Genomic DNA, 27902 nt, shown 5'->3' on the forward strand with positions numbered 1-27902 from the left:
TCAGTGTCCTTCCATACATAGAGTTTCTACTGTCACATCAACGCACAAGCCACCAAGTTTTAGCTAGGACAGGAGAAGGGGTGTCATCTGGAAGCTTGAGATGGAGGTAGGGGAACAGAAGAATCTAACTCCTTCATGGTTCAAACAGTTTTTCTTATAGCATTTTTTTCTCTTCCTGCCTCATTTTCCCATTTAGAAGAACCAGCTAATTCCCTGACCACTTAAATATCTCCAGCATATAAATGTTTTCCACTGTTGGTGGTGATTTGGTTCTAAAACACTCAAGGATACAAAGAACTGTGGATGCTCAAGTTCCTAATGTAAAATGGTGTAGCAAGCATATGGAGCCTCTCTGGCCTACACAGACCCTTTGATATACTTTTAAAAGATTCTTCTCTTATTTACTTACCACACCTAAAGCAATGCACATCCTTGGTAAGTAGCTGTCATAATGTATTCTTAAGGGAATGATGACAAGGGAAAATGCTGGTTTGGTACAGAGGCATTTTTTCACCCTAAATGGTCTTATCCATAGATGGCTGGGGGCTAGTGTATCTGGGTGTCTCTGGGCCAGTCTAATCTGTGGTCAAGTGCTCATCTGCTTTCCAGCTGTTACAGGGCCATTGGCTCTAAGTTATCAATGTGGGCTAATGATATATGCAATAAACGTTACGCTCTTATTTTGGTAGTTTTTATAAAAGAGTAAAACCAGAGATCTAGGATAGAACCAAACACGATTGGAGAAAAATAAGTCAATGTAATGATACCTAATGCTATTCTGCTACACTCATACCCCAAATGTCAGCAGAGAGCCTTTATATAGTAACTGATGGAAAACAGATGCCGAGACCCACAGACAAACATCAGGCTAAGCTTGGTGAGCCCTGCTCAAGAGAGGGAAGAAGGATTGTAGGAGTCAAAGGGGTCAAGGACATTACAAGAGAATCCACAGAAGCAACTAATCTGTCTCATAGGAACTCACAGTCTGAACCAACAATCAGGAAGCCTACGTGGGATCAACCTAGGTCCTCTGCATACAGGTGACAGTTGTGTAGCTTGGTCTACTTTTGGGACCCCTAACAATGGGAGAACGGGCTGACCCTAATGCTTTGGCTGGCTTGGAAACCTAGACCTCAGACTGGCTTGGAAACCTAGACCTCAGACTGGCTTGGAAACCTAGACCTCAGACTGGATTACCTTGGCCAGTCTTAATACAAGGGGAAGTGCTTGGTCTTACAACAATGATATGCCGTGCTTTGTTGATAGCTATGGGAGGCGTGCCTCTTTCTGAACAGAACCAGAGGAGTGGATGGGAGTGGTGGTAGTAGAGGAAGGAATGAGAGGAGGGAGGGGAAACTGTGGAATGTAAAATAAATTTAAAAAAGAAAAAAATCCTTTTTATTCATGAAGAATAGTTTTTTAAGCCCATAGTGCATATATGCATAAGGAACTCATAAATTCCTTTAAAATATCAATATGTTTATATGCTGGGCCTGCTGGAGTAAAACAAAATGAAAACCTAGCATTGTATATCACAAGATAAAAACTGAAGAAACTTAGGATGAAGCTAAAAATCCTATTTTATGTATATTTTATTCTGCAGGCTGCAGAAGAACCAAGTTCATAACCTACAAGGAGCAGTTTCTATGAGTAAGAAGGGCATTCTGGTAGTGGAATGGTATGTTTTTGTGTTTGATTCCATAACCAACTGGAACTTACATAGCAATGTTCCCTCCATTTTTTTGTATTAGTTTTCCCTAAAATAACAAGTTCAAGGCACCGAAAGTCACTTGAGAGGATACTTTGTGATTTCACAGATACCAGAGGTTGAGAGTTAGGGCAGGAAAGAAATTTAAGATGGAAGGTGAGTATTTCTGCCTCCAGTAGCATGCAGCCCACACCAATTCCATGCAGTGGGCGCTAGCAGGGAGTCTCAGGCTACATCAGGAGAAACACTTCAGACATGACCTGTGAGTTCTTTAAGCAGAGATTTTTATCATCCATAAGTCTACCCAGCTTCTCTCAACCCACATGCATTTTTGATGTGCAGTTTTGAGGATGAAGGTTCTATATGTATTATTAACTGCCAAGTAAACTAACAGACACTTCAGTGAGATGAATTCTGCTCTTTCTAACTTTAGTTTCCCTTCCCTGACACTAAAGTCTAAAATTGAGCTATTTTACTTTTTTAAAGATAGGTGCAGGGATAAAAAACTGTTAAAAATAATCTAAAAGTTTGGAATGGATTAGAACTAAAGTGAAAAATGTCTTAGACTACATGACTGTAGCCATTTAAGTGGCAAGAAAGCAGGAAATGGGGCCTAAATCACTTGAGATACCTTATGTCACTAAAGAGGGGCAGGAGCATATCACAACCTCCAGATAGACCATTCTGAAGGCATTGATTAGCTTCATTTACTCCAACAGGCCCAGCATATAAACATACAGGTATAGCCATAACCTGATGATGAGGAAAACTCAGGCTCAACCCGAGAAACACTCGGTGAAAGGAAGAGCCACCACTAAAAACAGAAATGGAAATAAAAATTTAAAGTAGCTTTTGTTAAGTATAAAGGAGAAGCAGAGGGACCACCTGGATTAAGGGCAATGACAGGATATAATCATGAGCAACACACAACGAGGAGAACACTGCTGTAGACCCTGTGGAGATTCAGGATGAAATGGGAATATGAACTGTTGATTAGAAAAAACTATTATAGTCAATGCTAAAGTGTCTAAATTTGATTAAAATGTAATTACCTAACATCCTCCATGTTAGGAAATGTATACTAATTATTAAGGAACAGAGCTGTCTGTTGTCTATACAGATTTTTCCAGAAAAAAAGCAAGACTTCTCTTTCTGACTGTCGTCTCTGAGGAGGGAAGGAAGGAGAAGGAACACGAGAACTATTAAAAAGAAAGCTGGGGGGCTGGGGCGAAAGCATGTGCAAGAGTGAGCATGTGAGAAGATAGCAAAGTGTTGAGATACAAAAACTGCTTCATCTTGGCAAAGTGTAACTAGAGTCCCTTTACTATACCTAAGTCTTTTCTGCATGCCTAAAATCATTTTTAGGAAGTTAAAAAACAAGGCCAGTGAGACATTCAGCAGGTAATGGTGCTTGCCTCCAAGCCGAGTTCTGTCCCTAGACCACGTGGTGGCTGGAGAGAACACCTCTTGCAATTGTTCTCGGACCCAAACCTATGTGCGATGGCACACATGTGCCCACATACATACACACTCATGCACACCAAATAAAACTAGGAAGCTTTAAAAAAATCCTTTAAAAGCATTTTTAAAACCACACATGCAATTGCCCAAGAGGACATACTTTAAATGTCAGCATTTTGTTTTCTAAAATTATTGTGAAGTTCTGGAATGAGTATTTCAACTTGCTTTTTTTTATAACTGCAAAGAACAAGAGAGCAGAAAGAATAGACTGCAGTTCAGGGATGTCCACTTCACTGTGAGGCAAACCAACTTACTGACACTGAGCCCAGCTAACTGGTCTGCCAAGTAGAAATATTAGAATCTTACAAAGATGACACCAGGCAAGATACACAGAAAGCAGAGACCATGGCTGTTCTGTCACACACTGGATCATAATGGAAGCTCTTCCAGGATGCCCCTAACTTCCTGCTTTACAAATGCACTTCTTGGGGGTACTATGCTATGAGTCAGGACACACCTCCAAAATGAGCCAGGATACAAGACTCGCACATGGAACACAATCAGCAAAATATGCTTTTGTCCATTTGAATGCTTATCTGCTTGGGTTTGATACTTTTGTCCCAAATTATTAATTCTAAGGAGTAAGGGTTAGAAATGAGCTTCACGCTACATTACCGAATCAATTCTGTTACCCTGAATGCACAGCTAACATCAGCTCTAATTCTTGAAACTACAATTCTAATTCCCCCGAAAGAGAAGAAATACGAAATTATTATTGAACCATACTTACCACAGAGAAGGAAATACAGGATCAAAACCAGGAGACAGTAACATAAGGTCCTTTTTTCCTTAGAAGTTAGTCCAAAAGTCTCATCTCTTATAAAGCCATTATTAAGGTAATAAAATGAGTTCAAATTGAATATTACAATTTTAATAAATCAGGTTCATATAAAAGACACAGAAGAATTATGTAGATCCTGCAATTTTTTTGGAACTTGTATAAAACAAGGCACATAATCCCCCATGAAAAGAAGAAGAAAAAAAAAAACCGAGACTGAAATAAAGATGACTTTTCAAAGGCTAGGATTTATATTCTCCATATAAATCCAGTCAGTCATTCTCCATGTTAACACCCTCCACCACTCATCATCTAACAGAAAAAACACCTGTAGTCATATTTTTCCCTATAGTCATGGTAATTAAAAATTCCTAGAAGCAGAATAAAAGTTAATGCCAAAATAAAAACAAAGTTTGAAAAAACAAGTTGACCACAATATTTGTAGTTTTTGTTTGTTTCACATAGTGTTCTGTAAGATCATTGTAAATCATAAATGAAGGTCATTCTCAGTGAGGTGAAATCATACTCACTCTTCATTATTCCAAATTTAGATTTTTAAAGGAGACTTGAAATGGTGGTTCTAAGACTAACAGTGCTCAAGCAGAGACATCCCTGGTTTTTGTTGTTTCATTTTTTAAAATGGGTTATGATTAACAGGAGGTATTTTGAACAGCTATCAACAAAATTCTGTCTTTAAAACTCTGCAGCTCTCTAGAAATCTCCCTAGTGCCAGATCTCTCCTGAAACTATAATGGCTCCCTTTATTATGGTATCTCTCATCCTGCTCTCCTCTATTCTTCCCTCAACTCAACCTTCCTGCTCCCCCATTTCCTCCTCTCCCCTCCTCTTCTCCCCCTCTCTTTCTCCCTGCTCCCTTTCCCCTACCCCCATTCTCCCGATTAGCTCAGGAGATCCTGGCCCCGTCCCCTTCTCCAAGGGACCATGCATTTTTCTCTTGGGGTCCTTCTCCTTCTTTCCTAGTTCCTCTAGTGATGTGCATTTGTAGGCTGGTAATCCTTTGAGCAAAGAGATCAAGACCAAGCTGGTGAAACCCACAGAAACAGCTGACCTGAACAAGAGCGAATGCATGAACCCCAGACTGATGTCTGGGAGTCCAGCATGGGACTGATGCTGACTCCTGACATGGATGTCAGAGAGGAGGCCTTGGCACTCTATGGGGCCTCTGGTAGTAGATCAATATTTATCCCTGGCATACGAAAGGACTTTGGGAGCCCATCCCATGTGGAGGGTTGTTCTCTCAGCCTGGATACATAGGGGAGGGCCTAGGACCTGCCCAGGATGATATGACAGACTTAGGGGATCCCTGATTGAGGGCCTTACCCTCCCTGGGGAGCAGAGGGAGGATGGGATGGGAGGTTTGTGGGGGGGAGGGGGGAGGGGAGGGAGAGGGAGCAGGGATTGACATGTGAAGCAGGCTTGTTTCTAATTTGAACTAATAAAAAATGATTAAAAAAAAAAAAACTCTGCAGCTCTTTCCCATCATGAACAGAGTATCACAGAATCGGGGCTTGTGGCTGGACCTATTCTCCACTGCACAGTGAGCACTCACACAGCCGACTGACAGGGTGATAGAGTTTATTCTCTCACATCAGGACCGAACCAAAGGATGGGAAGGTAGGCAAATGGCCAAGTACAACAGACAGAAACCTGAGGAGGTCACAATGAACAGACTCAGGTGAAATGTTGGCATTTGGAAAGCATGGTTCTAAAGCTGCCATGTGCATGCTGGGAATGGAAGCTAGGTTCTCTGCAAGAGTAGCCAATGCTCTTAATCGTGGAGCCCACTCTTCAGCCCCAGGAACTTATTCTTCAACACAACCATCTCCCAGGTAACACTTCTCTGCTGCGTCTGTGCTGCCTATGGGGAAATGGTGCGCTGCTCTACCCCACATGCATGTACAGGGTCTGTTATCCTGGAGATCACCAACATCTTAAAAAAAAAAAAAAGCCCTTTTCTTCATGAGAGCCTTGCACACTCTGTTCAGCCTAGACTAATACTCAAATTCAACATGGTGGACAACCAAGTGCTTGACAGGGATGTTAAGGCTTGGTAACAATATTTGTTATTTTTATAACCTTTAATGTTCTACATTATACCTCTTTTCCTTAGGTTTTGAATAAGGGTAGACTGAAGAATAAAAAGAAGTTCTCAATTTAATAAGGTGTTCTAAAAGAAAAATATTATCATTTTTCAAATGTGTTCCAGATTGATATTTCCACAGGTTACAAACAACAGACTTGAAGTTTATGTGGTACTTAGAATAGTAAAAACACAAAGGAAATTGAGATGATGAGGACAGGCTATCTTGTAACTGTGGAGGAGAGACAGTGTGAACAGGGAAAATCAAGTTGGGGGTATGAGGGAGAAGACAGGATGGAATCTCCAGGGTTAGCAGTTCTAATTAAGAGCTGGTCAGGACACATTCTCAGAACCACTAGGATTTAGCCATTAGTACCAGATGGAGTCAAGTAGTAAGCAGTTGTTATTCTCCAAAGTTTGTTTAAAATGTTCAGGCATCCCTGGGAGATGTAGTGATGGTGTCTGGAGTACATGAAAGGCCAATAAGATGACCATTGTAGAACAAGTTAGTGTTCTCCATAGAACAGAGAATAATAGCTTCGCTGACATGGATCTACATCTAGGACTTCAAATCATCAAACCCTAAAGAGACTGTTCATGTGATGTCTCAAGAGCTAGTCACTGACATCCCTAGACCCACTGAACTTCCTAAACTGTTCCCAAATCCACTCTTGCAAGATTTCCTCATGGACTTTCTGATGACTCCATCCCTCTGTAATTCTTCTCTAAAATGTGCTTTCTATGGATAAGCACCACTATCCACACTAGTCAGGTCAGTAGAAAGCTATTTAAAATAGCCTGTAAAGTCATCTTAACCAAATCTTTGCCTACAGTTTCTAACTCACTATTGACAATAATCTACTCCTGCATGTTGGTTGTCATCTGAGCCCAAACAAACAAATCAGAACCCACATAGCCAGCCTCCCAAAGTAAAAAAATTTAAGCTCATTAAATGTTCTATGGTTCCCCTATGCTTGCTGCAGCTGGAAAACAGCCTTCCTCCCTCACAAGCACTGTCCTGTTGTGATGATGGACAGTAACTCAAACTCGACTAACAGCATTTACGAACTCTACCTGTGTTGAGTTCCTGCCATTTGCCAGGTATGTACTAGGTCAATGGTAATAGGAAGTCAGCCTAGAAACACAGACAAAGCCCACATGCTTACATAAGGTGTAAATTGCAGCTTCATAAGCTCTGGGATGCTAGAGTCACAAAATTGAGAAAAAAAATTGGCAATGGTAAAAGGTCTTCAAATATGCAGTGGCAAAATTATTCAAAATAAAAGTATAATAAATACAAAAAGTTCTGGCAGGTTTTCCTGTGTTGTATCAGACAGCTTCACCATAGCCTTCATCACACCAGTCAACACCAAGGACACTGCTGGAATGCCCCAGTGTAGATCCCAGGTTCTCTACTTTATGAATTGCCGGGGTTTCTACTGTACACATTCCTGCTCTAACAGAAAGAAACCAGAGTTTTAATGTACCATGGGAGAATGGTCTGGCTGGATAACTAGAGGCTTAAGTGATGAGTAGAAATGACCCAGGTTTTACTACTCAACCCCCCATGTGAAAATATAAGCAAAGATCCCGAAACACAAGGTAGATAAGGAAACATCGAATTTGAATGTGAAGCAGTTCCACAGCCATATGTTTGAACACTTGATTCTCAACTAGAGGTGCTGTTTTGGGATGTTGTAGATCTGACCTAGGTGAGTTTCCCAGGAATAGGTCTTGGTGGCTACAGCCCAGCTCTGCTTTGCCCAGAGCTCCCTGCTTCACAATCATCTGAGATTTGAGGACCCCAAGACTTTCACTCTGGCCTCCATGACACTTCTCTTGCCATGATGGATTCTGCCCTCCCAAACTATGAACCAAAGTAAATCCATCCTTCTTTAAGCTCCTTCTATCTGGTATTTTGTTAGAGCAACGAGAAACATAACTAAGGCAGCTGGGGAGTACAGGTGGTAAGCAACACGTGAGCAGAAGGTGCCAGGAGGGACTAGTCAAGAGTAGAGAGGCAAGCAGGAGTTTCTCTGTGCCCTGGGCACATTAGCTATTACTCCGGGCCCAGACATTCTGATGTTCCACATGACATTCATAGCAGTGCATCCTTCAGAGACATGATGTGAGAATGAAATTAGATAATCCATACCAAGTCCTCAGAACACTTTAGCACACTCATGGCTGAGGGTCAACTCTATCTTATCAGTAAGATAACAGCTAGCTAAGTGTTCACAGACCTACAAATAATCATGAGGCATCTACTGAGACAATAAGCCTGAGGTAGAAGATAGAGATGAATAATCAAATAGCAGAGCTCTCACCAGAAGGCAAACAGGACCATTCAGTGTGTTTCCCTCTAGGACATTAACATAAATTCAGTCTTTCTGTGTGTGTTGTTTAGACAGGATCTCCTTATGTAACCTAGGTTGGCCTCAAACTCATGACTCCCCTGCCTTAGACTTCCCAACGGTGGGTTTATAGGCATGAACCACTATGGCCAGCTTACATTGAACGTTTTAAAACAGCCCATTCTCATTTTGCAGCATCTGAAATGTTTTGAGACAAAATGAAGGTTTTTATACAGTCTTCTCAATGTTCTAAGGAAACTGTTCTTGCCTTTTCCAGCTTAGAGGATGACCCTGAGACTCACCTCAGGTAACTTTGACCTTCCAAGCACCTCGGTTGGACTGCTGTTTCTCATTTTGTGTCCTTAAATTTTGACACTTTCCTCTCTCTGAGAAGGACTTTGTGACTACAGTGAGTTTTGACACTGTCCCAGGTAACTCAGAGCCATATCCCCATCTGAAGAATTTTAAAGATTTAATCACAAGTTCTCTCCTGAGCATGTGCCTATTGGAAAGGAAATCAGTAAGTCAAGAAGACGGCTGCACACCCAGGTTTACTGTGGCACAACTCAACAGTCACACCATAGAAACAACCCATGTGTACTTCAACTGATGAATGAACCAAGTTGGCATATTAGACGATGGAATATTATTCAGTCATATAAAGAAAGGAACCCTACCATGTATATCTGTGTGAGTGGTACTGTGGGATATAAGCCACATATAAAAAGATGAACAGAACATGTGATAGATGATATAAATGGTCACATGGAAATAAACAGCAAATAAGCACACATGTAAACAAACAAATAAAAGTGGTGGAAGGGGCAGGATAGAGAAAGGGATGGTCAGTGGGTACTGGGATACAAGAAGCAGAAACTTCCACTCTTCTGTAGTACAGTATGGTAATTATGGTTGTTACATTTTCTTGTGTGTTTCAAAGCAGCTAATACAGAAGATTTTGAACTTCCGGGATAAAGAAATGACAGATGTTTGAACCGATGATGGCTATGCTGATGATCCTGATTAGATGGATACATTGTATATGTGTGTTAAAATATCACCCCCATACCCCAGAAATATGTATAATTATTATGTAGCAAAAGAAGCTGATCACATCTGCAAAGCCCTTTTCTCTGTGTAGGCTAACATGTTCCATGTTTTAAATTTAGGATGTCTTTGGGCCAATTATTGCCCCCTCCACTCAGTCACTGCTGCCACTTGAACACTCAAACACAACAAATAATTATGCTTCAGCAATCACAGAATACATAGATTCAAGAAAAGAGGTGACCAATTACTTGTACAAACTGTCATGAAATTCATTTAAAAACAAAAACAGAAGTTGAAGCAGGGCTAACGTTCAAGCCAAACAGCTCGGGAAAGCAAGGTCCCAAACCTCCTCAGTGCTGGTGAAATGGTGGCCCTACAGCATGCAACAGAGACTCTAGTGGCATTAAGCATGTGAAGGGGGCATGGCGATCATGACATTCTATTTTTCACTTCTTAAATGAGCATCAGCTGCATAAACAGAGAGTAGGCACCAAGCACCTTGGATTCTACTATCACTCAAACTTCCTCTCTATTACCGTAGTCACCCTGGAAAACTCTATGTAATCTAGTGAAACAAGATACAACAATTTATGAACAGGCTAGAAATCTGATTAATGTCAAGCACAAAGAGAAATGGTATCCAGAAAAGAGAAGTTTCTATCCCTACCCCATAAACTGCAAATGCTAGGCAAGGGTTTGAGTGCTGGGCTATACCCACCTCCCCTATGCCCCACACTATCATTTTTCACCCTCCCTCCCTCCCTCCCTCCCTCCCTCTCTCCCTCCCTTCCTCTCTCCCCTCCCCTTCTTCCTATCTTCCGATTTTGAGACAGGGTCTTGCTAAACTGTCCAGAATAACCCTGAACCTGTGTTCTACCTGCCTCCTCCCCAGTAGCAGGGATCACAGATGTGTGGCACCACTACTGTTCATATACAACTAATAGGCAAGAATGCCAAGGCAGAGGGGTTTCCATGAGGTGTACTTGGGAATCCATGAACCCCCTTGTTCCTTTCCTCCACAAAAAAAACCTTAAACATACGAGACTGTGTGAACAATACGCCCGTGCTTTGAACTGGGCTGTATGGGTCAGGCTCTCTTTTCCCTAAGTACTCAGCTGTCAGGCTTAGGATCATACTCAGAAATCAACATGGAGACAAGTAATAGAACTCTCTCCCACACATGTGTGCGTGGGAGGAAGGAGGAGAATGCGTTTTTAAATACAGTAGTCTTGATCCAATAGTCAGTGAGATCTGGGAGAGTCATGGTAAGTCACTGAACAGGCCTCTGCATATAATTTAAGAGCCTGCTGCGTTCTGTATCTATCTTAAGCAGCCACATCACCTACAGTGAAAATAGACTCACCTACAGGAAATCTTCAGATAAAGTTGCCTCTGTCTATCTATAGGACATTCCTCCAGACTTCCTCCTGATCTCTCAAGACACACAGTCCTTGGGGATAAGGCAAGAAATGTACACAGTGACTTCTTTATACTAAGGGTAAAAATTCTAGAAACTTCCATTAGGTGAACTATGATTCTTTTTTATTAATATATTTAGAGACCTGACTTTTACATTCTGGTTCCAATATGTAAGGCAAGTAGTAAGCAGAGGGTTTAATATCATAACAACACTGTAATCTAGTCTGAATACTCCCCAAACCATTCTTGTTAGCTAAGGTATCTTCCTTCAAGTGACACACCTATTTAAATAAAGACCATGATACAATTTCATTGTTTTTCGTTAAAATTGTCTAGAAACGAAGTCTAGAAGTAATAGCTAAGAATTGAAGGGTTTTTTTTTTTTTGTTGTTGTTGATTTAAAAAAAAAAAACCCAAGTGATCTTTGCCAGGCAGGATGAGAAGCACAATTAAATATACTGCTAGAATTAAAATGAATGAAGACCAAAGAAAAAAGACACAATGGAGTAGAGAATATAAACATGTAACTCTGGCCTTTCATTAACTACTCCAAGGTCATTCTCATTTGGCATGGGTAATTTCACTATTAAATCATCACACAAATATCCTTGCAATAGCTAATAAACAAATTTTAGTTTAGTTTTTAAAGAAAATATATCATCTAATTTTCATTATAAACTCTATTCTGTTTCTTTTTTTTCTCCATTTTTTAATTTAAATTAGAAACAAGATTGCTTTACATGTCAATCCAAGTTCCTCTCCTTCCCCTCCTCTCCTGCCCACCACTAACACCCTACCTATCCCATACCATTTCTGCTCCGAAAGGGAGGGTGAGGCCTTCCATGGGGCGGTCTACAGAGTCTGTTATATCCTTTGGGATAGGGCCTAGGCCCTCCCCCATGTGTCTAGGATAGGCATCCGTCTATGCAGAATGGGCTCCCAAACTTTATTCCTTTGCTAGGGATAAGTACTGATTTACTACAAGAGGCTCCATAGATTTCCAAGGTCTCTTCACTGACACCCACATTCATGGGGTCTGGATCAGTCCCATGCTGGTTTCCCAGTGATCAGTCTGGGGGCCATGATCTCCCCCCTTGTTCAGGTCAGCTGTTTTTGTGGGTTTCACCAGCCTGGTCTTTACCACTTTGTTCATCACTCCTCCTTCTCTGCAACTGGATCCCAGTTCAGTTCAGTTTTTAGCTGAGGGTATCTGTTTCTACTTCTATCAGCTGCTGGATGAAGGCTCTAGGATGGCATATAAGTTAGTCAAAAATCTCATTATCAGGGGCAGGCATTTAGGGTAGCCTCTCCACTGCTGCTTTGATGGTTAGTTGGTATCATCCTTGTAGATCTCTGAACATTTCCCTAGTGCCTGATTTCTCCTTAAACCTATACTGGCCCCCTCTCTGATGGTATCACTTACTTTGCTCCCCTATATTTTCCCCTACACAACCTTCCTGCTCCCTTTAATAGCCATCATAAAGAACTGGCAAGGAATGTCTTCTTTGCCTTTCAAAAATGCAAACTTGGCAGTAGAGTACTGTGACCATCTGTGATTTGCATGATTAAGACACATACATAATTTAGTTCATTTATGAGGGCATTAACAAAAGTCATCAAAACATTAACATTTGCTCATACTAATGTTACTGTGAATATAAAAATATTTCAGAGGAAAGGGGAATGTATATGGAAGCCTCATATCACCTATGAGGGAAAAACATATGGGGAATGTATAGAAGAGATGACATGCATGTAAAAAAAAAAATGGCTCTTTTTTTTTTTTAAATCAAGAGTCATTCCTAAAGAAGAGAAACCTGGTATTGGAGAGCAACTTGTATGCACTAGTCCTTCACCATAAGTGAGGTTCACTTTCATTATTGACTTGTCTTGGCAAGGGAATAAGGAATAAATCAGACAAAATATTTATTGCTCCTTTACTACCATCTTGTATTTTAGTGAATGTTGACATAAGCTTTTTCATAAACTACCTGAGACAGGCAGGGTAAACAATTATTAATTTCTGGTAAATGTTGGAGGTGGAAGAAGACACAATGTATACTATAAATCTACTCTGTGACAGGAAATCTCTAAAGTTTCATCGTTAATGTCCAATTCTCTGGATTTATGATCCTGAATTCTATAAAGCTAAAATATCAAACAATGTTTTTTTGCTTTATCAGCATAGTATTTTTGTAATTTTTTTATTAGTTCAAATTAGGAACAAGCTTGTTTCACATGTTATATAATGTTTTTTGCATAGAGCATAATTACTAAAATGTAAGAGGCATCAGATTGTTTTTCCCCCAAATATTTATTCTGAAGTCCTAATCACCTCGGAATGTTAGAAGTCGTGGTATAGATAAAAGCAGTTAAGATGAGGGCTAGGAGGAACATTTAACCCTCTAGAAGACGGAGGGGTTCCTAAGACATGCATGAAGACACCTGGTGACAATGAAGGCAGAAACTAAAGATACACAATGGCAACCAGGACACCTTAGCTAACCAGCAAACCCTAGAAGCTAGGAAGAGGCCAGGAAAGATTCCTACATGTGTCACAGGGGCATAAGTCTGCTTTTGCACCTCCAGCCTTCAGAAATGTACAGGCATATATTTCTGTTGTCTAAGTCACTCTGTGGTGTTTGTTGTAGCAGCCAGGGTAAGAACACATGAAAAAGTTTAATGATACCACGGTAGAAAGGTGATTGTAACTCAAGACAAGACACAGAGAGAAAATCTTCATGAGATACATGTATCTAAAGGATTGTTACCCCAAATCACAAAGAATTCTAAAAGCTTTCCAATAAGAAAGCAAAGAGCATGTCACAAATGGGCAAATGCCCTGCACCAGGTATATATGTGAGGAGGGGGAGCAAGTGAGAAGATGCTCACTACCAGATGTCTTTAGTAAACTGCAAATTAAAACCACAGAGGGCTGGGGGTACCACTCAAGAGCCAATAAGCAGATGGCTGAACACTACTCATTCCCAAGGAGATATAATCCCAGTTATATTACACAGGTAATATACGAGCATCATGAGCGCAGAGCTCTGAGCCAGCAGGCAGATGATGTGACTGCTTTTTAAAACATAGCAACTGGGGTTGTACATTTATTCAACTACTTAGGAAGGTGATTTGCCAGTACCTAGCCAAGCAGGTCTACTGCATGACCCATGAAGATACATTTTTACTTTTCTAGACATAGCAGTAAGGCTTGCACATGAATAAACCAAAAGATAAAAACACGAATGGTGCTGATTATATCAACGGAAGTTCTTATGTTAAGAAGCTGAAAAACCCATTTCCCTCTAATAGTAAGTTGAATAGCTTATGCAGAAACATTATACAGCCAAGAAAATGGATAGCCTATAGCCACTTTGTAAAATATTGGATTCACTAACATAATGACAAGGAAATGAACAAAACCCATATTCATACACTGATGAAGTCTCCTGCTCAATGAGGGAAAGCAGTTTCCTCTGAGAAGGGAGAAGACAGAGATCCACTTCTAAATGACCATGTCAAGGACCTGCGTATACAGAGAATGTTCTTAATCTGACTGATTGTACACCCAACAGTCACTACATGAAAACACACATGGACCACTATGAATGATAAATAATATTTATACACAGAAAATGAGGTCAGTAGATATACTGTAGTTCAAAAACATTTTTGATGATGTTAGAAAAAATGGATTGAATTATTACTGGAAACATCAACAGATGACAGAAGCTAGAGATGAAAGAGCAGATGAACACAGGAGGGAGGGAAGGCATCTGGGGTAATGAAGGAATTGTCTCACACTTGACATGCACTACCAACTCACAGACCCCCACAACTACACCCAATACCAAAAATCAGACCTCAATAATAAGTAACTTAAATAGAAAAGGAAATGAATTAGCTCAATTTCATATCTGTGCAAAGTTAATTACCTGTGGTATCAAAGTTTGCTCCTTTTTTATCAATCAGAAAGAAAATGAATCAGTCTATATATTTGCAATGAGGATCCAATGCATATTTATTTTGATGGATAAGTTGATTGGTAGGTAGATGATGGATGGGCAGCTAGATGACAGAAGGACAAATAGAAAGAAAATAGGCAAATGGATAGGTAGATGTTAGATGAATGGAAAAATAGACAGATGATAGATGTGCAGGAATCAAGTAAGAAAACCACAATATTTCCAACAAATAAATAATTAAAATGGTCTTTTATGTTGTAGGAAACTATGAAGCCTATTTGCTCAGATATTATATTTGTCTTTTATTTCATTTACATGCTTACTTTGAAGTGCTGGAGATAGAAATGAGGGCCTCATGTATGCTCAGCTGCCACCAAGCCACATCCCAGCCCATACTCCCATATACCTAATGTTGCCTGACTTCAAAACACCCAAAGACTTATAATGTACACACAAGTACATACAAGATAGTGGCTTAAGATAAGACTCCTCAATGTGACACTATTTGCCTCTCCTTGCATGAGGAGAGGCAAATTTAACTCTTCTGAGACTGAATTGTCTCATAACTAGCAACATAAGGGTGAGTCATGTGCCAGTGGCATTGGGTAGTTGACACAGGTTTGTCTGTGTGGCTACTGGCACAAACTAATGGCTCCTATGAATGGGCTCTTACCACATGTGCTGGAACTTGTTCGGCTTTGGCAGCGGGAGTTCCGGGTCTTGGATAAAACTGGTTGATGAAGAGGCTTGGGAATTTGTACTCTTCAACAAGTTTCAGTGTTTCTTGAAAATCCTGATCGGTTTCTCCAGGAAAACCACAGATAATATCCGTAGCAATTGTTATTCCAGGAACCCTGGGGAAGAAAAACAGACAAAAATGCAAAAAGAGTTGACTATGATCCAGAATCATTTTATTTCCTTGACATTTTAAAAATACAGTTTATTTATTTATTCATTTTTAGGACAGAAGACTTGCAAACAGTTTTGCAAAGCTCTAAATACTAAGAGATACAGTGAAATATAGTGCCCCCTGGTCATCCTCAGCAACATATATTTTCAATGCTTTTAGACATATTTTTTGTTTTGTTTTCTCCTCAGTATCTTAAGACAGATGCTTACTCTGTTATTTCTGGATTTGTTGGTTTTTCAAAGGCACTATTTAAGGACTTTTACATTATGGTAAATGAACTAGCTATAAATGTACTCTAACCCTACATTCCTAACACTATATTCATAGTACTTCCATACAAGTGCTGCAGATCCAACTGGTAGACCAACTGGTAGACCAATCTCAACAACATTTAAATTTTCCTAGGGGTAGTAACTGCCTCTTTGGAAAGTTTGCTTAATATTTTATGTTCCTAAGCTGATACCTTCTCAAGGCTTCATCAGACCTACCAAACTCAACAGCAGGAGGGGCTGTTGCCCAGTGGCAGAGCTTGCCAAACATGTACACACAGTGTTCTGTGTTCGATGTCTGGCACAAGTAGAAGTGGTGAGGAGATGACAAAAATCAAACCTATTTTCTAAACACTTGATGTAGTAGATTGCTCGGCACTCATGTCGCTTGTTACTGAAAGGCCACTTCTACTTTCTTTGAATATGTACTACTCCAGCAATGAACTGCTTGTTACCCTGGACTGCTGCTTCTTGCCCCCCCCCCCCTTTCCTCAGTCCTACGATCTAGTGCTTTCCTAGGTCTTAGGTCTTTCAAATTCTCAGCTACTTCCTTTACTCGGCTGGAGTATGTTCTCAGTATCAGGTGACACTGCTATTAGGTTTCAGGATGTCTGAACACACAACTGATTGTCAGTACCGTGGTATGTAACATTCCAAATTGAAAAGAATTATCCACCAGAATTTTGCATTGTTCCTTTAAAAAAAATGCTGATAGGTACTGAAGACATGGAATTCATTCCTGTGCATACTCACACTTTTCCAGTGCTTGATATTAAACCTTGGGCCTGTGTCAGCCAGATTAATGCTCCATGACTGACTCACACTCCAGCCATACATACTCTATTACATGTGCTATGTCACTCTCTTTTTAGGGTGTCACGTTTTTCTCAATCATTTTAAATTTCATGCTAATATGGCTTGTATTAGATTTTTTAAAAAAATGGTGTACAAGGCACAACTTAGACATAAGGTTTTTTAGTCTAGGAATCCAATTCTCTCATTATTTCTTTAATAATTTCTCTAGGGAATTGTCCCATATTATTTCTCTAGGAAATGTCATATATACCACTTTCTCTTAGGTATTAATTTCTTCTGAATACTGAAACTACCAGTTTGATCTTTAGCTTTTTTTGTTTTGTTTTCCATGTGTGTTATTTTTCTATCTTCCAGAAAATTCACTTGAGCATGTTTTTCAGTCTCTAATAAAAAAAAAAAAAAAGGCAGCAATTCAACATGTTTCAGTTTCTCACAGCTTTTTCCCCATCTTCAGTTTTCCTTTACAGGACACCTTGTTTCTGTTTTAGAGATACAACATCATTTCTTACTTGAAGATGTCAAAATCTGTCTCAAGTCTATGCTCATAGCCTTTGTACCCATTTCCTTCAGGCTGAGAATTTTCATCAACAAATAGTCATTTGCATTGTCCCCTTGGTATCAAAGAACAAAGTACTGTAAATATTTTTAAAGATATTTTATTTTGTTTCATGTGCATGAGTGTTTTCTCTTGATGTATGTCTGTAAACCACAAGCCCGGTGCCCATAGAAGTCAGAATAGGCATCAGATCACCCTGGAAGTTATAGATATTCATGAGCTATTATGTGGATCCTAAGAATTGAACCGAGTCCTCTGCAAGAGCAGCCAGTGCTCCTAACTGCTGAGCCATCTCTCATAGAGCAAATGGCCTTTGCTTTCAGTAGGCTCAAATGCTGGAGGTGTTGTCATTTTTCTCCACAGCCTTACAATTTCTATCAGGTAGGCTACAAAGTTCTCAAAAACTTTATCAGTATAATGGTAACAGAATGACACAACAGTTACTAATGATACTCCAAAATTATGAATGAACCTATATATATTAGGGAGCATATTCCATATCATACTACACCTATTTTCCTGTCACATGTGGTTCTTCATAGATGAGCACAACAATTTGGCGGTGTAAGAGAAAAGAAGGCTTGGTCAAACTGCAGAGCTCCTAACAAATTCATGAAAGCAGACGTTTTCCAACCCCCTTTGCATGGTACTTTATGTCTATATGAAGGAGACATGACTCACTCACTGTAAAAAGTACTCTCTTTCAATTTCTACTTTGCCTCAGATAGTCATTAATTTGGATGGATTATAACTTATAAAGTAATTGAAGGATTTTTCTATGTGATGATAAACATGAGGGACAATTTCTTACAGCAAAAAAAAAAAAAAAGGTCTCTTGTGACATAAACCCACTTCTTCCTTCTTTAAGGACAATCAAAATCACATTGGAAAACCATAGAACATATATTTACTTAGTAAGATGAAGAAAAAAGAACATTTTTCTAGTCTAAGTCTATGAACAGAAAGAAAGTGTAAATAATTTTCAATTAGTTAGTTTTACACTTCCCTTCTAACTATTCATGATCAAAAGAAATCCATAGCTAAAAATAGAGACAAAAGGTAACAGATGACAGAGTCTATCTCCCCCAGGAAATACCTTAGAAACTGCTTTTGAAACATGGCATGAAATGAAGACAAGTGGTCATTGTCCTAATTTCTGAAATCAGAATGAATCTGGCAATAGCTGTGGGTTATTCCCATAGGAAAGTCCCATTCTGATCACCCCCATCCTTCCCTAACCATCAGCTGGGCTCAGCACTGGCCAACACCTGCTTAGTTTGGCTTTCTTGGTGGTGGTGGTGGGGTGGGTGTGTGGCTTGTGACCAACCTTTAAAGGAACTACAATAAATTGGGATGTTCAAATGTGAATGTAACTCAACAATGTAACTTAAAAATCTGGTCTGGTAACACAGGAGACAGAATACTATGAGTTGATGGCATGCCAATATTTAGAGGTAGAAACTGTTTAATTGTTTAAAAGTATGTAAGAGTATAAGTTGATTATTTATATCGTAAAAGTAGAGTCTGCACCTTAATATCAGACAAGGCTCATCTATACATTAATTTGAAATATGCAAATGTTTCTACTTATATTCTTGAAAATAATTTGATCCCTTAGGTAAGCCAACTAAAATCTCATTTACATTGTTAATTTGTCTAGCAAATAATTCTCAGTATGCAAAAATCAAAGAAGTTTGAAGCGAAGCAAGTTCTAATTTTGTATCTTGTGATTTAAGTAAGAGGAAATGATGGGGGTGTAAAACAGAATATTATTACAAATATTTAAATGCTAATTCTGGGCAAACACTGTCTTTGATACACTGAATCTTCAAAATTCTAATTTTTAAAAATTTTCACAAATTTATTGTAGTGAGTAACATGTATGCAATAACTAAAGAGTATGCTCTTGAGTTTCAAAGCCTTTTAATATTTATGTTTTCTTAGTAGTTTAAGGAAGTAATTCTGAAATGGTGAAATAAAAATATTCAATGAGCTGCAATAACAGGAAAAAATTGACTCATCATTTTCTCTGGCTTAGGTTTACTACCAAAGCAGGTTTGTAAAATAACTCAGGAATAGAATAAGGGGGGTCCTAATTGCATATCTTACTTATCAGATACAGCTACTTTCAGTTACAGAACTGTATGAGGGACCTGGAGTGACTACACAGTATCTGCTAGTACTAGGTTGGGGCTTAAGAGGTTTGGGGATATAGCTCAGTTGGTAGAATGCTTACTTAGTATGCAGGCCCTGGGCTTGATCTCTAGCACTATATAAACCAGTTTACTGGTACAAAAGACAACACAGTACAAGACATTTCAAGAGTCATTTTGCTTGAATGAAAAAAATACATATATGTGCTCCATGATTTGATTTCCCAAGAAGACTTTTGTTTAACTTAAGCTGGCCTCAAAAATAGCCAATTAGTCAAGGCTGGTCTCAAATTCCTCCAATCCTCTACTTCTTTCCAAGTACTGGGATTGTGGGTACCTATCATGACACCAGGCTCTGAAAATTTGAAATACTACTTAAAATGCATACGTTAATTCATCTTCAGATTTTCATTTACAATTACATATTTTATTGATAAGGATGTGAAAAGGAGTGCTCCTATTTCATTTTTTACTGTTGTTGTTGAAGAGAGAGTTCCATTCCATTACCCAGAATGGTTGAGACTCACAATGTAGCCTCAGCTGGCCTCTAACTCCCAGGATCCTCCTGCTTCAACGTCTCAAGTCCAGTGTTTACAGGCATTCAACACCATGCCCACCTATTTCATTTCTTAAATTAACAAACTCTCAGCTTTAACTCTGTAGACATGTAAGAAATCAGGACTAATACGCACATGGTTGCTTATCTCAAAAAATAAAGGAGCTGAGAAAAGTGGCCCAAAGTATAAGATATAAAACCATAATTAAACAAACACGTTTTAATACTATTGTGCCTTATTTCAAGAGAATTATACAAAACTACTGGGACAGTAAACTGGAAATAGGAAGAGGAGAGAAAGATCTTGAACCAAACAGAAATGAAACAGACTATCTATAGATATGATTTACAGTGAAAGCAGTCCTTGGGAATTTGAAGGTTTAATGACTGTATTTGGAAGACACAAAATCAATTTTCTTAGCTTTCATTTCATAAAACCAACAGAGGTAGAAACCACACTCAAAGTAAAACAGAGATGAAATTTTAAAAGTATGGGGAGGAAACAATAAGGAGAAAAAATCAATGAAAGTAAACACATATATAAAAAATTTTAAATTACTTAAGTTCAAACTAGGCTGAGAAGAAAAGGATATACAAGTGATCAACTTCAGGCACAAATGAAGGGACATCACTACATATGATACTACCAACATTAAAGTGACACTTGAGCATATACTAAACATAGCTTTATGTTAGTATTTGCAACTTAGATGAAACTGGAGAGTTGTTTAAAAGACTGTCTTTAAATTATAAAAATGGACCTAAAAAACCTCCCAGAAAATCCAAATACACTTCTTCTACCTATTACAAAACTAAACTCCTAATTTAATATAATTGACATCAAGAGAAAACAATACAACTAAGGTTCCGATGGCTTCACTGCAGATTCTACTAAACACATAAAAAAATAAGATTGTTACAGAAACAATTATAGCAACAAAAAGTTTAGAGTCTAGCATATTCTGAAGTCAGAGAAACTGATTACAAATAAACTCTATACTAATATGTCTTATGAACACAAAAATGATGTTTTCTTAATAAAAATTGAACTCAATAGTATATGGGAAGAATTATATGTCCACATTTTTAATGAAAGAGTGGTCTGAAAAGCAAATATCAAATAATACACTAAACCATGCTAGAGGAATAAAAGATTGAAGAAACCCCTCATGGTGGTCTTAGAAGAGGCAAAAAAAAAAAAAAAAAAACTTAGTTGACAGATCAAATACTCATAAAACTTATATTTCATATATAATTTCCAAAGACTGAATGTTTTCCACTAAAATCAATAATGTAAGTCATGGATTCCTGTTCTCACTTCTTCAACTCAACATATTATGGAAGTCAGGTTGGTAAGGAAGGACAAGCAAGAGAAATAAAGGCATGCTTGTTGTAAAAAAGAAAGTAAGCTAACTCTTCTATAGATAAGAAAGTACATAGATAATGCAAAGAAATCTAATTAGTCTATGAGGATATGGAGGTCTATGAAAGCTTGCTAGCTTAAGGGAGCAATCTGGGAACATCAGTTGTGTTTTTATGTATTAATAATCAACAATCCAAAAGAGAAACCAAGAAATAAAAACACATATAAAGTAATTTCAGTAAGAAAAGAGTTGAGCAGCAAAAACAAGACAAATCAAGTAAGCTTTCATATGATTTACAAAGATAAATTAACAGAAAAATTCAAATATCAGTGATTTCAACACTACATGCGAAAATTTCAGGTTAGCATGTGAAGTGAAGTACTGGGTTTCATCATGACACCTTACCATGTTCTTGTTCAGTTCCCACTATTCCCTCCCCATTGTCGGCTTCCTTTCCCAGTTAGCCTCCCCTGTTTTCCTTTTACATTTAGTCTATCATTCTATCTCCTGCCGTCCTTAAGATACCTTCTTTTTCTAATGCACCTTTCTAGTTTCATGTTCTGTAGACACACACACACACACACACACACACACACACACACACAGAGAGAGAGAGAGAGAGAGAGAGAGAGAGAGAGAGAGAGAGAGAGAGAGAGAGAGAGAGAGAGAATAAACCTTTATAAATAAAGAAATGAAGAGATAAGTCACAGATTAGGAAAACATACTTTTGAACCATGTATCTTAGAAATGACTCTTGTCCCCTAAACCATTTCAGAATCTTCTGGTTTACTAATGAAAAGACAAAACAATAGACAAGAGTTTAATCAACACTTCACTAGAGAATAGACTAGCCAGTACATGTTGAACGATCTGCTCCATGAATTCTAGTTAAAACCACAAATCCAGTAGTGTGGCCATAACTTAAAATAAGACAAGACCAGATGTAGGTACACATGATAAAACTGAACCTGCATCCATTAGAGGCTGGAGTTTAACATGGTTTGGTCATTTGGAAAATAGGTTGGCAAGTTCTTAAGTAGTTAAGCAGAACATATATGGTAACCCAGTAACTACATTACAAGTTATCTATTTAGGAGAAATAGAAGTTGGAGAAGTGGATTTTCAGAGTAGATTTTCTAGTACTCTTCATAATAGGCCCAAATTAGAAGCAGCCCTGTAGTGATACCTTACTTGTACTCTAAATAAAGCTTGCCCGAAGATCAGGGGGTGGAGCTAGACACTAGTTAATATAGAGGTTTGGAGGAAGTGATATGGCTGGTGGAGTGAGGAAATGATGAGGCCGGAGGAGACAGGAGATCAGTCTCTTTTTTGGTTGGAAAATTGAGGAGTTTAGGTGTGGCTGTGGTTTGCTCCTTTATTTCTCTGATCTTTCAGCATTTAAACCCGTATCTGACTGCAGGCTTTTATTATTAAGACCTATTACAACTTGTGATACACAGCCCAAGTGTTTACTAGTTGTTGAGGGCATGAACAAAATATGGCAATTCCATATTGTGGAAAGAGAATTGTCCACTATCACATGTACATAAATAAACAATAAATAGAATAAACAATAAATAAACAATAAATACAATAAAGTCATTAAAAATCTTAAATCACCTGGGGTATAGAAAAAAAAAGCACCAAGAAGCGTGCAGTGACTGGGACAGAAATCAGTGTTGCTTGGGCATTTATTTCCAGTCTTTTGGCCTTTGTATCTAGAAGCATGTGTCTTCCCACAGCTGGACATGCTAGCATTACTGCTTTAGGCCTAGGGTGAGTGATGGCTTTGGTGGCTTTGCTTGTTCCTAGCATTCAGAGCTAAGTTTGCTTGAGTGGATTCGGTGCTCAGAAGGGTGCCTGATGATCGGGGCCTGCATGTGTCACCCACCCTCACTACAACCTTGTCAGAGAAACATAAACACTGAGTGCCAGGCAATGTGCTAACAATTTATATTTTGCCTAAGACAACTTCTTGTAAGTCTCCAGGACAAATGGTGAAATATCATTAGTGGAATAAGATTCAGAGAGGTGAGTTACAGACAGTTACACAATGAGGATATATTAAATGAGGGTCATATTCTGAAGTTTTTAATCATTCCCGAAGGCTGTCTTCCCTCTGACCTGTGTCCACATGTGTTCACTGCATGACTGTGTTAGAAGTTTTAGTGGATCATAAGTTCACTGGGAATAAAACTTATTATTAATAATAGTTTTTCCTCCAGTAATTTACTGTAATGTTAAAATCTGCTTGTATTTTTGCAGTAGTATTTTAGAGCAAGGATATCTATGCTCTTTTTAGAGGTTAAGAGATTTGTCTAAGGTCACCCACCAGGCTATTGCTGGTGCAATCAGAATTTAAACCCCAAACTTCCAGTCCTCTCAGTGCCCTGTCCACCATTCATACTAAATACAGAGGCAATTTAAAATTAAATGGCTCTGGGCTACATTTACTCTTCCTAAGACCTTATTATTTCCTTTATTATTATCATTATTCTTCCAGAAATGAATGTGATTATTCCTATATTCAGACGTCTTAGAGACAAACAGTAACAACAGTGTCAGAGAAAAAAGGCCAGACAGATTTGAGTTCATTAGCAGTCTTAGTACTAAAAGTTATTTCAAGGGTCTGAGCTTTAGCCACATCTTCTACAAGATGCGATCACAACACAACCCTTAGTGGGTGGCTGTGATTGCAAGGCATTTCAAACAGCAGCTAGTAAACAGCAGGTGTGTAAATGATGCCTACTTGCTTCTATCCTCAATGACACTAAGGCAGGGCCCACACTCTCATCAACTCTCCATTCTACCTCATCCACAGTCTGTTTCTGCTATGGTTGGTGTCAGCTGGTGAACTAGGTGAGATCTAAGAAATTATAGGAGAACGGGGATCAGAGCATAAACGTCATCCAAGGAGACCTTACATAACACAAGCGGTTTCACTTTTCTTTAGCACCAATTATATTAACTAAAATTGAAAAACATGGGAATTTTGTGTGCTAGTATATGAGTAAAGTGTAAGAAAATTTAATAAACTCCAGATCTAAATAATATCCTGGCAGTGACAAGAGTCTTAAAATGTCTAGTGAAGGAGTTTTACCAGCTTTCATAGTCTCTGAATATTTTCAATGTTCAAAGTGATTATACAAATAAAAACATATCTACACTAGTTGCAAACTAAAAACAATCTTAACTAAGACAAAGTTTATTAAAGTAACCACCTTAGGGGAATGGAGAGATGACGCAGTAGTTAAGAGCACTTGTTGCTCTTGCATAGGCCCCAGGCTGGGTTGCCTGCACTCATTTGGCATGTCATATCTGTCAGTAACTGCAGTTCCTAGGGATCTAACTCTCTCTTCTGTCAGCCTTGGGCACCAGGAACACATATTGTGCACACACATATGTGCGGGTAAAACAGTCATACACATAAAATAAGATAAATCTTCTTTTAAAAGGTGAAAAAGACAAAATAAATATGCCTAAATAGCATTGCTACATAAAACTTTCATTTTTGGAAAAATTTGTTCAAATGGATAGTTATTAACAGTCTGTCCATCATTAAAATTTCTCTCTAGCTGTAGCACTCACAATTTAGAATATATGTATGCATATGTCTATCTGTCCATCCATCCATCCATCCATCCATCCATCCATCCATCCAAATAGTTTCTTATATTAAACATCCTCTGTTCAAAATATGAACATGAACTCCTTTCCTACCACAATCCTGACCAGACCATCAAATGTACTAGGTATCATATCCTATGACTTTAATGAGACCATATGGGTATCATATTGTTTTAGGGTCAACTAATCACTAACCATAAAAAGAAAGACATTAAAACCTCCTGCCTGAAAACTCAATGCAACAAGCAAGAGCACAATCATATTCCTAGAGGTTAGGTATGTATGGTATAGTCTTAGAACTACCGAGGCTGAGGCAGAAGAACTATCAGGAGTTCCAGGATAGCCTCGAATACAGAATGAGACCCTGTACCAAAAGCAAGCACACAATTTCTATAAATCAACAAATGTGAATTTTCCATGAAAAAAAACACCTAAATAATGTATGACAATTAAAGAGAAATTTAAACCTACTTGGGTGAAGATGTTTTCCAGCATTTCATTATCAAGATGTTTTAGACATTAGGCAAAATATGATGTTAACATGATAGTAACTATTTAGCCTCTCTTTGGGGCTTTTTTTTTTTTTTTTTTTTTTTTTACTAATCAGTTCATGTTTGTATATTTTGCAAAAATAATTTACACTGTCAAGACTGACATCAGGCTACAGGAGTGAGTGCAGGTGTACAAGGACCACAGTATGTTTTTCAAAGTCTTAGTATGGGAGAGAAAAGCTTGATGTAAAACACATATATGCATGAAAATGTTCTTCTAGAACCTAGTGCTGCGTGTAATGAATACATATAATGAAAAAAATTTGAAGAAATTTATTATTCTTTGATATATATCATTTGATTATTTATCAAAATATAAAAATTATATATACAGGCTTTTAATCTTTACTGAAAGTAGAAGGGCTTTTAATAAACTAGACAAATTTAAATGAGCCATTTAGTTAAATTCAATATAAATTTAAGTAAAAAAGTAATCCATATGACACAAGGCAAAAGAAAGATGGCAAATCATTTGTGAACATATCAAAGCTACAAGGGAGATCAGAATTTGCAACTATAAAACAAATGACCTTAGTATCAGTAGTGAAAATGGTGAGTATACACAGAAACCATTTCTGAAAATCAGGAAGACCAGTTGTGAAACAGACAAGGGGTGTGAGGAGCCTGAGGACAACCTGAGTTGATGACACTCAAGAGACTAGTGGCATTTATTACAGTTCCAAACCTGGTATGAACCCAAAAGACACAGTTTGTCTTCAAGAAAAAAAGTGAAATGAATCATTCCTGTTAACTAAAAATTAAAAAAACACCATGCTAAGTAAGATTTTTATCCTATGATGTTGTACTTGTACTGCACAGCAAATATTTTGGAATAAGCACAAAACCTTACATAAAACCAGAGATATTGCTTTAAAAATTAAAAGTAAGCATACTGGATAATACTGTTATAATATTTAAAAGGAGCCATATTAAATTTCACAGGGTTCTCACACATCTGTTATTAAAATCATTTTATGACACTGTGGGTTGGAGTGAAGGTATTTACTATCTATGGTACTGTTAACATGATTCTTATATGAGTTTTTCTGTTTCTATGGTAACATGAATTATAAGGTTCAATGAAGCTGGATTTGGTGATGTGTATTTTTCTAGTATTCAAGGTGAAAAGGAAATGAAACAGTCCTAACATTCATAAACTGCAGTGAATGTCTGAATTCCATTTAGAGATAAGACGATAATTACTAAAGTAATTAGAATTCTTCCTGGATGGAATTATTTTGCACACAGTAGAAATTGAGATTTGGAAAGGAAAGCATGGGTGAGTACGTTCAGCATCACTAATTAATTACAGCCCAAACCACTCTCCCATTCTGATACCTAGAAGTCACTACACCTTCTTCTGTCAGCTGCTGACTACAATGGGAAAGAAAACTAGCCCCCACCCGACTCCTCAAGTCAGAAAGATAAAGTAGGTGAAATCATTTTATTCAAGAGAAAATCCAATTACAGAAATAATCAACTTTTCCCTCTTGCTTTATTTTTTCATATTTGAAAGGGCATTCACATTAGCAGAACCAATTAAATGAATATCAAGACAGGGTACAAACTACAAAGTTGGGCAAGTTTCTTAAATCTTTTAAAATTAGACTATGAGAAAAAAAACACTTACTAAAATTTTAGAAATTCAACCCTGGACCATGGGATTTTCTAATGGGAAACATTATCAGAGGGTGATAAACAGTAAGCCTTGAGAAGAACAATTTATAAATTTATACAGTCATAATACAGTGTCTCTAATAAATAGGCCAGTACCAAAAACAAATCAGGCTGACATACATACATACATACATACATACATACATACATACATACATACATATATTTGGTTTTTCGAGGCAGGGTTCATCTGTTGCTCTGAAGTCTGTCCTGGAATTAGCTCTTGTAGACCAGGCTGGCCTCGAACTCACAGAGATCCGGCTGCCTCTGCCTCCTCAGTGCTGGGATTAAAGGTGTGCGCCACCACCAAGGATGTGTTATCATCAAAAACTGGAAGCCAGGGGGCTGGGGTTGCAGATTCAGTGAGTAGGTTAGTTGTCGAGCATGCATAAGTATTGGATTCAATTCAGTACCACAAAAACTGGACATGATGGTGGGAGTATGAAGGTCATCCTTGGCTACAGAGAAGTCCAAGGTTATCCTGGACTACTTGAGAGTTAGAAGTGGGGTAGGGAGGAAGGGAG

The 27902-nt window shown here is 38.3% G+C and overlaps 1 protein-coding gene across 2 annotated transcripts in view; it reads right to left on the reverse strand.

Moving 5' to 3' along the window:
* Cdkal1 (CDK5 regulatory subunit associated protein 1 like 1) overlaps positions 1-27902 on the reverse strand; it is a 562780-nt gene that overhangs the window by 132414 nt on the left and 402464 nt on the right. For both annotated transcript variants that reach the window (XM_027409316.1, XM_027409315.1), the window contains exon 12: positions 15573-15753. In XM_027409316.1, the coding sequence (XP_027265117.1) occupies positions 15573-15753 (181 nt within the window). The remainder of the gene's footprint in view (positions 1-15572; positions 15754-27902) is intronic.

This window comes from Cricetulus griseus, chromosome 3 (assembly GCF_003668045.3).
Source record: "Cricetulus griseus strain 17A/GY chromosome 3, alternate assembly CriGri-PICRH-1.0, whole genome shotgun sequence".
NCBI lineage: Eukaryota > Metazoa > Chordata > Mammalia > Rodentia > Cricetidae > Cricetulus > Cricetulus griseus.